The sequence below is a fragment of the Panthera tigris genome, chromosome B1 (assembly GCF_018350195.1).
Source record: "Panthera tigris isolate Pti1 chromosome B1, P.tigris_Pti1_mat1.1, whole genome shotgun sequence".
Lineage (NCBI taxonomy): Eukaryota > Metazoa > Chordata > Mammalia > Carnivora > Felidae > Panthera > Panthera tigris.
Window position 1 is genome coordinate 44338455 of NC_056663.1, and position 12842 is coordinate 44351296.

At 35.6% G+C, this 12842-nt stretch overlaps 1 protein-coding gene across 3 annotated transcripts in view; it reads left to right on the plus strand.

Annotated features, from left to right (window-relative positions):
* The window catches only part of NSD3 (nuclear receptor binding SET domain protein 3), a 110574-nt gene that overhangs the window by 43744 nt on the left and 53988 nt on the right, over positions 1 to 12842 (plus strand). For all 3 annotated transcript variants that reach the window (XM_042983432.1, XM_015544220.2, XM_007097074.3), the window contains exons 2-4: positions 918 to 1636; positions 10282 to 10353; positions 10962 to 11124. In XM_042983432.1, coding sequence (XP_042839366.1) covers positions 962 to 1636; positions 10282 to 10353; positions 10962 to 11124 — 910 coding nt within the window. In that variant the 5' untranslated portion in view covers positions 918 to 961. The remainder of the gene's footprint in view (positions 1 to 917; positions 1637 to 10281; positions 10354 to 10961; positions 11125 to 12842) is intronic.

The window sequence follows — 12842 nt, forward strand, 5'->3', positions numbered from 1 at the left end:
CCACAAGGAAACTATGTAAAGAATAAGGTATACATGAAACATATACATGCCAAGGTAGAAAGATGTCTAGGATATATTAAGTTGAATAAGCAAGTTACAGAATAAACCCTATTTTTAAAATTTTATATCTAAATATATAGAGAAAGATTTGGAAGAATACTCACCAAAATATTTACAGTGGTTATCCATGACAGAAGAATGGGAATGATGGAGGAGGGAGGCATAAACCTTTCTACTTTTGTATTTAAAATATTTGCTGGGAACGTGGGTGGCTCAGTCGGTGAAGCATCTGACTTGAGCTCAGGTCGTCTCACGGTCTGTGAGTTTGATCCCTGCGTCAAGTACTGTGCTGACAGCTCAGAGCCTGGAGCCTGCTTCGGATTGTGGGTCTCCCTTTCTGTCCCTCCCCCACTCACGCTTTGTCTCTGTCTCCCAAAAATGAATAAATGTTAAAAAAAATTATTTTAAATGTGTGCAATAAGATTTTGTTACTTTTGTAATGATAAAAGAACCACTGGGCAAAACATGAATGATTTAAAGGAAGCTTGTATGGAACCTAATTTATATGTGTCAAAACATTGCTTACTTTGCAAATACCAATTTTAACCTGAGACTTACAATTTCTAACTTGGGAAACATAAAGGAATGCAAAACAATTTTGGATGTTTGCTAAGAGGATAACATTTTGTTACTGAAATTGTGAAAGTAATTGAGAGTTTCAGATAAGCATTTAAGGTAAAAGGCATTTACCTTGTATCAGAATTATATTGGCTACTTGTTTTAAAAATCCTTAGTGCTTGTGTATATCTGGATATGGCAATTGAGTACAGGATATTGTAGTGACTTTTTTTTCAATTGATAAGCCTCTAGCCTGTGGGGATATTAACACCTTTTAATCTCCTCTTTTAAAACTTTAGGCCCGATGAGAGAAAGGGAAAGTTAAGGATGCTGGAGCAGAACAATGGATTTCTCTTTCTCTTTCATGCAAGGGATCATGGGAAACACAATTCAGCAACCACCTCAACTCATTGACTCCGCCAACATCCGTCAGGAGGATGCCTTTGATAACAACAGTGACATTGTTGAAGATGGTGGCCAGACACCATATGAAGCTACCTTGCAGCAAGGCTTTCAGTATCCACCTACAACAGAAGATCTTCCTCCACTCACAAATGGCTATCCACCATCGATCAGCATGTATGAAACTCAAACCAAATACCAGTCATATAATCAGTATCCCAATGGGTCAGCCAATGGCTTTGGTGCAGTTAGAAACTTTAGCCCCACTGACTATTACCATTCAGAAATTCCAAACACAAGACCACATGAAATTCTAGAAAAACCTTCTCCTCCACAGCCACCACCTCCTCCTTCGGTACCACAAACTGTGATTCCAAAGAAGACTGGCTCACCTGAAATTAAACTAAAAATAACCAAAACTATCCAGAATGGCAGGGAATTGTTTGAGTCTTCCCTTTGTGGAGACCTTTTAAATGAAGTACAGGCAAGTGAGCACACAAAATCAAAGCATGAAAGCAGAAAGGAAAAGAGGAAAAAAAGCAACAAGCATGACTCATCTAGATCTGAAGAGCGCAAGTCACACAAAATCCCCAAATTAGAACCAGAGGAACAAAATGTAAGTTGAAACATTTGAAAAATTTTGTAACCTTTCAGATTTACTGGAAGTCCAAGAAATATTTTTCAGTTTTTATCTCTTCAAATATAAATATTCCTGATAACTTCTTTCTTCTAATCCCTAGCAAGGAACTTGGGATGTTATTATAGGTGCTGAGTAAGAAATTTTTTGGATAAATGAATGGACATCATTAGAGGGAAGAAATATTTTTAAGACATCAGACACTAAGAATCTTGCTGCTTATGTTTCTTTGTCTAATAGCTTCACTTATTTCTATTTGCTTATAATAAACTCCTGGTTTCTAAAGATGAAGAAAGGCAGAGAAGATGGTTAATTATATTGGTTTTCTTTATTTTGAACTAACTTTTCCCCGGAGAGCTTAGATTTAAACACTCATTACCATTGTATTTGCTACAAAATAATGTGAATAGAGGAACTCTTTGTATTAAAATCAGAGTTAGTATTCATATATATTAAAACTTTAGGTGGACTGTATGTTAACTAAAATTGAAATAAAAAAATCTTCAGGTGGAATTTTTATAAAAGTCATTCTTCATAGGTAACTTAAGATGCATGCTGCCAATTTTTTAAAATATCTCTGAGGTTTCAGTATGAATTTACTTAATAATAGGTATGTAACAGATCAATCCTAGCTTGAATGAAGAGTTTTTAGTTACTATTCTAATACATGGCATGAATTGAAGACATTTCCCAGACATTGATTTGAGAAGAAATAGATATTTTTATAATACTAGTCTGCTTTTCTGTCTGATCTGGTATGCCTGAATAAGTTAATTTATTATCTTCTGTTTAAAGAAATGTTTACTTCATACCAACTCACCTTTCCCTCAGTAGCTGGGTTCCAGTACTTCATTCAACTCAAATGTGATCATTTTCTAGAGTAAAAGGCCACACTGATTCTAGACTCTCATGAGTCCCGGTGTAATATTTCAGTTTTTCTCATTTTTCTATAGTTTTATTTATTCATTTAACAATACTGTTTAAGTATCTACTCTTAAAGTAGGGCAAGGAATGAAAGTAAAGATGCCTACTTCCAGGCTGCTTATATTCTAGTAAGAGGAGCCAGAAAATACATGCATACATATGTACATACATTCAAACATATGTATAGTATAGTTTGTATAGTATAGTATAGTAGTATAGTATAGTATAGTATAGTATAGTATAGTATAGTATAGTATAGTATAGTATAGTTTAGGTAGTATTAAGTGCTGTAAAGAAAATAAAACTGGGTAATGAGATAAAGAGTAATTAGAGACACTTTAGCTATTTTGGTGTCTTAGTTCTGCATTTGTAAAATGAAGGCTTTGTAACTAAGTGTTTTCTGAAATGCCTAAATTTCTGAAATCATTTCTTAAATGCCTCACCCCTTGAACTTAGCTCACATAGTATCTTATACAGACTGTATAAGTACAGCCAAGTGAGCACACATTGAGCACATCAATTACTTCATTAAGTAAATGAATAAACGGAAGGAGAAAAGTTAACTTTTTGCATTCCAGATGCATTCACTGTAGCATTTTTTCCCTAGACCTACAGTGAAAAGGCATGTGATACACTGTGACCCTTGGGAATCACAAAAATGCATAAAACCTGAATTTGGTTAAAACCAGAGCTAAAGCTTAGTTCCTGAGAACTGTTTTGTTGGCCCATCTTGCTTTTGCTCTAGACAATCTGGCAGATAGGAGAATATCCAATTTTACTTACTGGGCTAGACTTTTTACCTCTTTTGACAAGGTACATTAAAAATATATTTCAAAATAGAAACAGGTCTGGAAGCATTTAGAGGCAGGATAAGACAATCTGCTTACTTTTTATATCCTTTTTATTTTATTGGAATCTAGGAAAATTGAGTGCAATGATATTTCTAATAGTCCCTTTATAATGAGATTTTAAGTTTTTTTTTTTTTTTAATTTATTTTGAGAGAGAGAGAGAGCAGGGGAGGGGCAGAGAGAGGGAGAGAGAATCCCAAGCAGGCTCCACACCATCAGCATGGAGCCCGACATGGGGCTCAAACTCATGAACCGTGAGATCATGACTTGAGCCAAAACCAAGAGTTGGAAGCTTAACCTACTGAGTCACCCAGGCGCTCCTAATAGTGAGATTTTTAAAGCCCATTCTGTCTTTGTTGGATATGTGCTATGCCTAGCTCTTTGTATCACTTAAACCTTGAGTTAATTGTTAAATCCAAGGATTCAAATGATTAGATAGAATTTAAAAGTTTTAGTTCATTTTCTTTTTGGTAAATCATGTGGGGCATAGTTTAATATGTCATTATTTAGGATCTTACAGTATCTTGAGGTAAAAGAATATCAATTTGACTGAAGGTATAGATGTAGTATTGATTGCACTAAATATTACCAAGACCATTGCCTGAAAGTTGAGTTTTTGGTGAAAATCCAGGTTTTCCTTCCCCTCCCCCATCCTTTTTGTCCTTGCCCCCTTTCCCTCTCCCCCAATGTTTCTCTCCCTCTTTCTCTTTGTTACTCTCCCTTCACTCCTCCCTTTTCTTCTAAAGAGAAAAATGAGAAGATCTTGTTAGTTGAATTTTGATTAATTAAAATTTATCACACATAGGGGACAGAGCTAAAGAAGTGGGCACCATAAAAGTTGTACTCCATTCTGATAATAGAACTTTAAAGCTAGAGCCTCCCAAGACTCCTGTGAGTGTCATGCTTCACTAAACTATGCAGATGACCAGTAATGTGCACAAAATGATTGGTTTTGTAACTTTGTTTTTTTTTTTTTTTTTTTTTTTTTATTATTAGGTTTCCTTAACTTGAACAACATTTATTTTGTTTCCCTTAGGATAGTTTTTCGTGTTTTAATTTTTGACACTGTTGTGCCTCCTTGTTGTTACTAAAGGTCCAAGCACTTGGTGTTTAGCATCGTAGAGGCCTTAGAAATGAAAGGGAAGCCCAAGTGAGAGTCTGCTGACTCAACTGGACAGCTCCCCTCCCCAGATGCTTTGGGGAAGCATAATGAGAACTGAGTGCTTGGAGGAAAAGTTTGAAATGTCCTTAAGCTGGATTTGTTTTTATATGTATTTTTGTTCCCTAAAAACCCAGTCATAAGTTCTTTTTTGAGCAGTCTCATTTAAAGTAATCCTTAATGATTTCACTCACTACTTTTTTCTTTTTTTCTTGGTATTTGATCTATAAGTATCTCCTCCCAGTTCTGGGCTGTTTGGCCTTCTAAAGAGTGGCTGTTATTTGGAACGACCTAAGTATATCTTCTCAACAATAAAATGTGTCCAAACATCTAGGCAGCAGGAGACCTGAGATCACTACTGAAATTGTATATTCTGTAAAGCTAGTGGAGCTGTTTTCCCTCCTGTCAAATTAGAAACATGTGAAAATGTTTCTGCATGTCTTCCTCCCTGGCAGGTGTCATGCCTCAGGCATGTGAGCGTAGGCCCTATTCAAACATTGGTCTTCCACCAGCACCTCAGTGGGCTTATCCACTAAGACTAGTCTCATTAACTCTTAGCTTGCCATTTTCATTTATAAAAAGCCAAATAGCTTCCGGTCCCCTCAGCACTAAGTTAGAGCTTATATTTGGTTCTCTAGCCTCAGAGTATTAGGTCTTAAAATTCTTAGAAACTGTTTAAGTGCAAAATGTTCCTTTTGTACAGATGTTTTAGTGTTTAAGGTTATGACCTTAAATAGTTATTTGGAAAGTAATACAGAAAGATGCACGAACAATTTACTGCCTTTGAATTTTTCTTTCCACCTTAAATGTTGACATAAATTTTGGGTTTTTTTAAAGAATGTGATTTTGCTTAATGTTTTGAAAATTATTAGGGATTAGGAATTCTAGATTTGATGCATATTATTCATTTTAATAAATCTCTTGGGTTTTAATAAAAGTACTAGACCAAATTCTTTAAAAAGGAGTATTTTGGATAATGTAATTTTATTTTAGCTGTTTTCTTAACATTTTTTTTCCTGTTTAAGAAACTTCTTGTTATTTTTTCCTGGAATATAGGTCTTTCCATATGGAATCAACTAAAAATGTAAAAAAGAGGTATATACCCATAAAATCAAAAATTTATAACTAAGGAGAGCTAACTCACTGTCATCTTTTTCTCAGAGTCTCTCTTCCTAACGCAACACTGTTAGTACCAAAAGGTATTTCTTGTCCTTACTTGATTTAAATCTCTTTTAAGCTTATCTATCCTTTGAACAACTAATGGAAAATGGATATTATACCCAGAAGTATTTTATCTGTTGGCATTTTCTGACTCATTTTTCTTGACTCCTAAGCATTTGACTTCCAGTGACCATTTTGTCTTAAAAACTTCCCTTAATTGGTGTTTGTGATACTATGCTATCTGTTTATCTTCTTACCCTTTTTTTTTTAGCTCAAATCGTAGATCTCTAAATGCCTACTAGATATTTCTATTTTGCCCATGTATTAGCATATCTTGCAATGTATATTTCCTTTTTATCATTTCAGCATCCTTATTTGGCTTTCTTATTTTTCTTTCTTTTATATAGTCTTGAAAGCTTAGAATAAATCTTAAGCTTGCTTCTCTCCCTTGCCATTGTTTTCCTTTTAAAATGGCTGTATAAACAATTTTAGTTCTGTGAAAGTGATTTTAACAGTGTTTCAAGCTAGCCTGAAGTTGAAAAGCGAGCATTCTGGAACAAACCAAAACAATCAAAAAAAGATAAGGCATTTGAGGGGCGCCTGTGTGGCCCAGTCAGTTGAGCGTCCGACTTCGGCTCAGGTCATGATCTCACGGTCTGTGGGTTCAAGCCCCATGTCGGGCTCTGTGCTGACAGCTCAGAGCCTGGAGCCTGCTTCTGATCCTGGGTCTCTCTCCCCCACTGTCACTTTGTCTCACTCTGTCTCTCAAAAAAAAAAATAAATGTAAAAAAAATTTTTTTTAAAAAAGATAAGGCATTTGAATAATAAACAGTTTTGAAGGAAATCCTGTCTTTAATCCAGAAAGGGAAGAATGTTAATGGGCTTCAGACCAGTTCTTACAATAATAGTAGGATTTTGTTGTGTGGCAAAGATGAGTCACTTCTTATCTGTCTGCCCTCAAAAGGAGTCACAGAGATCCCTTACACCCAGACATCATGAAGAGTGAGTGTGCGGAGGAGGACAACTCGCTTTCTTAGCGGCATATGTGCTTCCTCAAGCGGTCTTGTCTTCCTGCAGTAGCTGAAGAATGAGAAGTTAAGGTGAAGGCTTAAGCTGTATCTGTAGATTGAAGTGAAGCTACTGAAAGGGACTATGCAAATGTGGACAGTATTTCCAAACTGCTTTATTATTATACCAGTGATCAGGAAGACAGTTTCCACTTGAACACAGATTTTTCTTTCCTTGCTCAATGAGTGTGTCCTATTGGATTATGTGGTACCACCACAGACACATCTGACAGCGAATTTTGTGCCCATCGACAAGTTGCCACTACCTTTTTTCACCTGGGCTGTTTTCAGTAACCTAATTAAACATTCTGCTTCTCCTCTTGCTTCTATTTTCCGCATAATAGTTAACATGATCTTTAATGCATAAAGTGGTGTGTGTTACTTCTCTTCCTAATCCTCTTCAAAAGTGCAGCTTTTTACTGCACTTAAGATAAAACATTTGAATGTACTTATGAGGCCCTCATAATGTACCCTGTCTCCCCTCTCTCATCATGTAACCTCTCTCTCCTTTGGGCAATTAAGTCAGTTGTAATGGCCTTCCTACCATTACAATTTCCTACCATGAAATTTCTATCTTTTTTTTCTTAATCAAAAAAAATTTTTTTTAATGTTTTTATTTATTTTTGAGAGAGAGAGAGAGACTGAGTGCAAGCAGGGGGAGGAGCAGAGAGAGACACACACAGAATCTGAAGCAGGCTCCAGGCTCTGAGCTGTCAGCACAGAGCCGGACGTGGGGCTTGAACTCATGAACCACAAGATCATGACCTAAGCCGAAGTCGGACGTTCAACCGACTGAGCCACCCAGGCACCCCTCTTAAATTTTTTTAATGTTTACTTTTGAGAGAGAAAGAGAGAGAGAGACACACACACAGAGAAACAGAGCATGAGTGGGGGAAGTACAGAGAGAGAGGAAGACACAGAATCTGAAGCAGTCTCCAGGCTCTGAGCTGTCAGCATAGAGCGTGATGTAGGGCTCGAATTCACGAACAATGAGATCCTGACCTAAGCCGAAGTTGGACGCTTAACTGACTGAGCACCCAGGCCCCCTGAAATTTCTACCTTTTTAAATCCCAGGAACTGCACACATGCCATGACTTCATTCTGGAATGTTCTTCCCACTTTTTACTAGACTATTCATCCTTTGATTCTCAGATTACAATTTACTTTTTCAGAAAGGCCTTTCTTGACCCTCATATTTAAAGATGCACCCCCCCTTTATTTCTCTTCATACATTTACATTGTATAAGTGTATATTTTTATTTGTTTAGTGTCTGTCTGTCCTACCCAACTGTAAGCTCTTTGAGGTGATGGATCAAATCTATTAGTTTCATCATTGCATACCCACCTTCTAGAACAGTGCCTGGAAATTCATAGGCAGTGTTGAGTAAATGACTGATACTTGGAGTTTAGGGTATTAGTCTGGCTTATCATTTCCTTGTAGTTAAAAATCTTTCTACAATTTTTTATTTAATAAAACTTTATTTTTACTGGTATTACAACAGTGTCCTGAATTAATTGAATTGACAATTTTAAGTAGCTTCTAGAATTACTCATATTTTTAAATTGGAACTAAGACCTAATTTGATACATATATCTTTCTTTATGCCATCTAAATTAAATTCTGTTCTTTGACAAGTGAGAAGTTTTTTAAATATCTTTTTTTTTTATTTTTTTAAAAATATTTATTTATTTTTGAGACAGAGAGAGAGAGAGCATGAACAGGGGAGGGGCAGAGAGAGAGGGAGACACAGAATCCCAAGCAGGCTCCAGGCTCTGAGCTGTCAGCACAGAGCCCGACGCGGGGCTCGAACCCACAGACCGTGAGATCATGACCTGAGCCGAAGTCGGACGCTTAACCGACTGAGCCACCCAGGCGCCTCTTAAATATCTTTTTAATTATAAAAGTAATATGCTTTATACAGAAAGTACCAATAACACAAAAATATAGATCTTCCTGGAGCACCTGGGTGGCTCAGTGGGTTACATGTCCGACTCTTGGTTTCAGCTCAGGTCATGATCTCATCATTCTGAGAGTTCGAGCCTCAGGCTCGGTGCTGACAGTGCAGAGCCTGCTTGGGATTCTCTGTCTCCCCATCTCTGTGCTCCTCCTCCATTCACACTGTCTCCGTCTCTATTAAAATAAATAAATAAACTTAAAATATATATATAGATAGATCTTCCTTCACCATTTCCCTAATCTCATTCCCCAAAGATAACTACTCTTATCAATTTGATATAAAATGTATCAAATATTTTTCAAGGCATATACAGATTATTTTAAAATAAAAAGTTGGAAGATGTTGATAGATATGTAGATTACTGACATGGAATAGTGCTATACTTACTATCCTCTGCTTAGATTTTCTCATTTTGTTTTCTGTAAATAGTTCCCTAAAATATAATTGCTCGATCGAAGAGGGACATATTTTGAAGTTTGATAGATATTTCCAAATTGCCTTCCCTAAGGGTTCCAGAAAAATAATTTTTAAATAACCTATTTGTGGATTTTATGATTAGAAAAATAATGTTTATCATAAACAATTTGACAAATACAGAAAAACACACCAAAAAAAACCACTTTTTCCATCACCTGGTGGTATTCTAGTTTTTCTTTCTGTGTACTTAAAAAAAATTATTTTTCCAAGATTGGAATCATACTATACAGATTGGTTTGCAATTTGCTCTTTTCAAAAAATGTTATATTATTTTCCCATGTCCATATATATATATATATATATATATATATATATATATATATATATATAATTTTTTTTTAAAGATCTTATTTTTAAGTAATCTCTACACCCAACATAGGGCTCAAACTCACAACCCCAAGATCAAGAATCACATGCTTCACTAACTGAGCCATCCACGCACCCCTTCCATGTCATTTTAAAATTCATTTGTATTTCTTCGCTATCTTGTTATAATGTATTTAACTAATTTATGTTACTAGACATTTAGATTGTTTTCTAATTTGCTTTTATAAATAGGACTGGTGTGCATATCTGTGTGTGTGTATATATTTATACCTCTCCACGCTTTTTCAACATACATATGTATTTAGAAGTGGAACTTCTGGAACAGAGTCTTAAAATTTAAGGCTTTTCATTCATGCCAGATTGCTCTCCAGGAAAATTCCAAGTTATATCTTACTAGCAATCTCAGAGTACTCATTTTTCTGCACCCTGTTAGGTCTAAATAAATAAATACATAAATAAAATAAATAAATTAAGTTTTAGAAGTGATGAAATAAGAAATGAGAGATACAGCTATGGCGTGGAATAGACCATGAATGTTAAGACATCGTGCACTGCATACGTTGTATTCTTACTACCTACATTATCCAGTTAATAAATGTCCTTTATTCTCTTTGTGATTTAGTTTTGATTCTTTTTTGTGTATGTCACTATTCTTTGGTTGGCTGCCATTTTATTTTTTTTAATCTATACCTTTTCACCTAGAGACCAAATGAGAGGATTGACACTGTGTCAGAAAAACCAAGAGACGATCCAGTACTAAAAGAGGAACCCCCGGTGAGTTGTTATATTGAATACTGTCTAATCAAGTATGGTGTGAGAAGGTGAAAGCAGGGTGACTAAAATATAACACATGTTTACACATATTATTATAGTTCCATACTTCTGGATTTCCGAAATTATACTGAAATAAATCTTGGAGCTGGTTTAAGAGGTAGATACTTTCAGTGAATTATTCTCCTTTTCAAAACTATGACCACTTTTTCTTATCAAAGTATAATCAACATGTAGCACTGTGTTAGTTTCAGGTGTACAACATATTGATTTGATATGTGTATACATTGCAAAATTATCACCTCAATATGTGTAATTACCATCTGTCACCATACAAAGTTACAAAAATATTTTTATGACACCTTTTCAATGGATTATGTGAATTCTCAAGGTCTCTTATAGATAAGACATCAAGAATATCAGCCCTATTTTCAATATTTGGAGTGAAGCTTATTGTTTTCCTTCTCTTCCTTTTTGCTAGTTATGGATAGGTATCAGGGAAAATATAATTGAAGATAAATTTTACTAGGTTAACATGTTTAATGTACTTGTACATAATGTCTTTTTTTTAACTTTGTCTGCTAATGGAGTTTTATGACCTTTTCCTGTAGGTTCAGCCAATATTATCTTCTGTTCCAACAACAGAAGTGTCAGCTGGTGTTAAGTTCCAGGTTGGCGATCTTGTTTGGTCTAAGGTGGGAACCTATCCTTGGTGGCCTTGCATGGTTTCAAGTGATCCCCAGCTCGAGGTTCATACCAAAATTAACACAAGAGGTAACTAAAGGCATAAATAGATATTAAATAAAAGGTCGGGGGGGGGATTGAATCTTAAATATTGTATATAAGAGTGTGCACATAATATACAATCTGACACCAAAATATCAGGGCTTTTTTATGTTTATTTTTGAGAGAGAGAGACAGAGACAGACAGAGACAGAGCACAAGTGGGGAAGAAGAGAGTGAGGGAGACACAGAATCTGAAGCAGGCTCCAGGCTCCAGGCCCGAGCTATCAGCACAGAGCCCCACACGGGCTTGAACTCACCGACTGTGAGATCATGACCTGAGCTGAAATCGAATGCTTAACCAACTGAGCCACCCAGGTGCCCCCAAAATATCAGTTTTTAATTACTAGTGATAGAATTCTGGTCATCTTAATGGGCAGAAAGCCTCTATACCTGAGACAGTCCTGGTTTTCCCTTTTACCACTCTGCATTTTATAATTTCTTCGTGCTGCTTCTTTAAAAAACCTTTATCTGACTGACCTCTCATATGAATTCCAAAAGAAAGCAGATGGGTAAGTAATAAGATGTCTATATGGGGGGAAAAAAATATGTCTTATATGAGCTTAGTGGGCATTTGGGCCATGCTTTCTCACTGTACATTTTATTTCATCATTGACTACTATGGATAGTAATTTTTTACCCACACGGTGTTTTCAATGCTGATGAAATTTTCACAATGCTTTTTTTGCCTCCTTCAATCCATTTTTTAATCTGTAAATTTACTGAGACATCCTTATAAATTCAGTACAACATAGATGTACAGCTTGAATCTAGCTATTTAGCATAGAATCCTACCTTAGGAATATTAATGTTAAGAAAAAGATGTTTTCTAACTTTTCTCCATTTCTTTTCATGGGTTTGACCAAAACATGTTGACTAGATTATTGGGATTCTAGAATTTGGAATGGACTTGCTTAGTTAGCCAGAGGAAGGTTTGAGCTTGGAATTTATTTCTGGATATTTGTTTTGTGAACTCACTCTTGTTACATGTTGAGTTCCTTATTGTTTGTGACAACTCTGCACCTATTTTTCTCTTTAAAATTTCTTTCTTGCTTCCTGTTCATTGTTATGAAAAGAAAAAATGTCTACATAAGTCTTGCAAGTTAGATTTGTGACAAGATCAGCCATATCTATAACTTTTGTGCTACATAGCCAGTAATCTGCCCTGGTACAGGAGGCAATTATCTGTCATTATAACCTGCTAATTAAAGGTTGGGTAACTGGAAGCATCAATGGAGCAGACGTAAAAAAACAAAAACAAAAAAAACCAGCATTGTGGAATGTCTACTTTTGTGGAGGGCACTATGTTAAGCATTTCTCTTATGTATTTTATGCAGTCCACATAGCAGCAACACTATGAAGTAGGTACTATTATTATCCTTATGTTTTGAATAAGTAAATAGAGTTTCAGAGAGACATATCCAGAACCTCCACTCTTAAACATACTGTGTATTGAAAGGAAAGTTAATTGAATTCACCTAGTCATAATTTACCAAGGTTGGAGGAAGGCAGTCAGTCCTAGTTCTTTCATTTATTACTTATTACTCAGAGTGTTGGACTAGTAATCTCTGAAATACCTTGAAGGTTTAATAATCTATGATTTTATGAATGGGAGAAGAAAGGGACAAGGATTTCCCAAAAGGACCAAGTTGCCTTCTTTTTTTAAAAGTTTTATTTTAATTCCAGTTAACATACAGTGTTATGTTAGT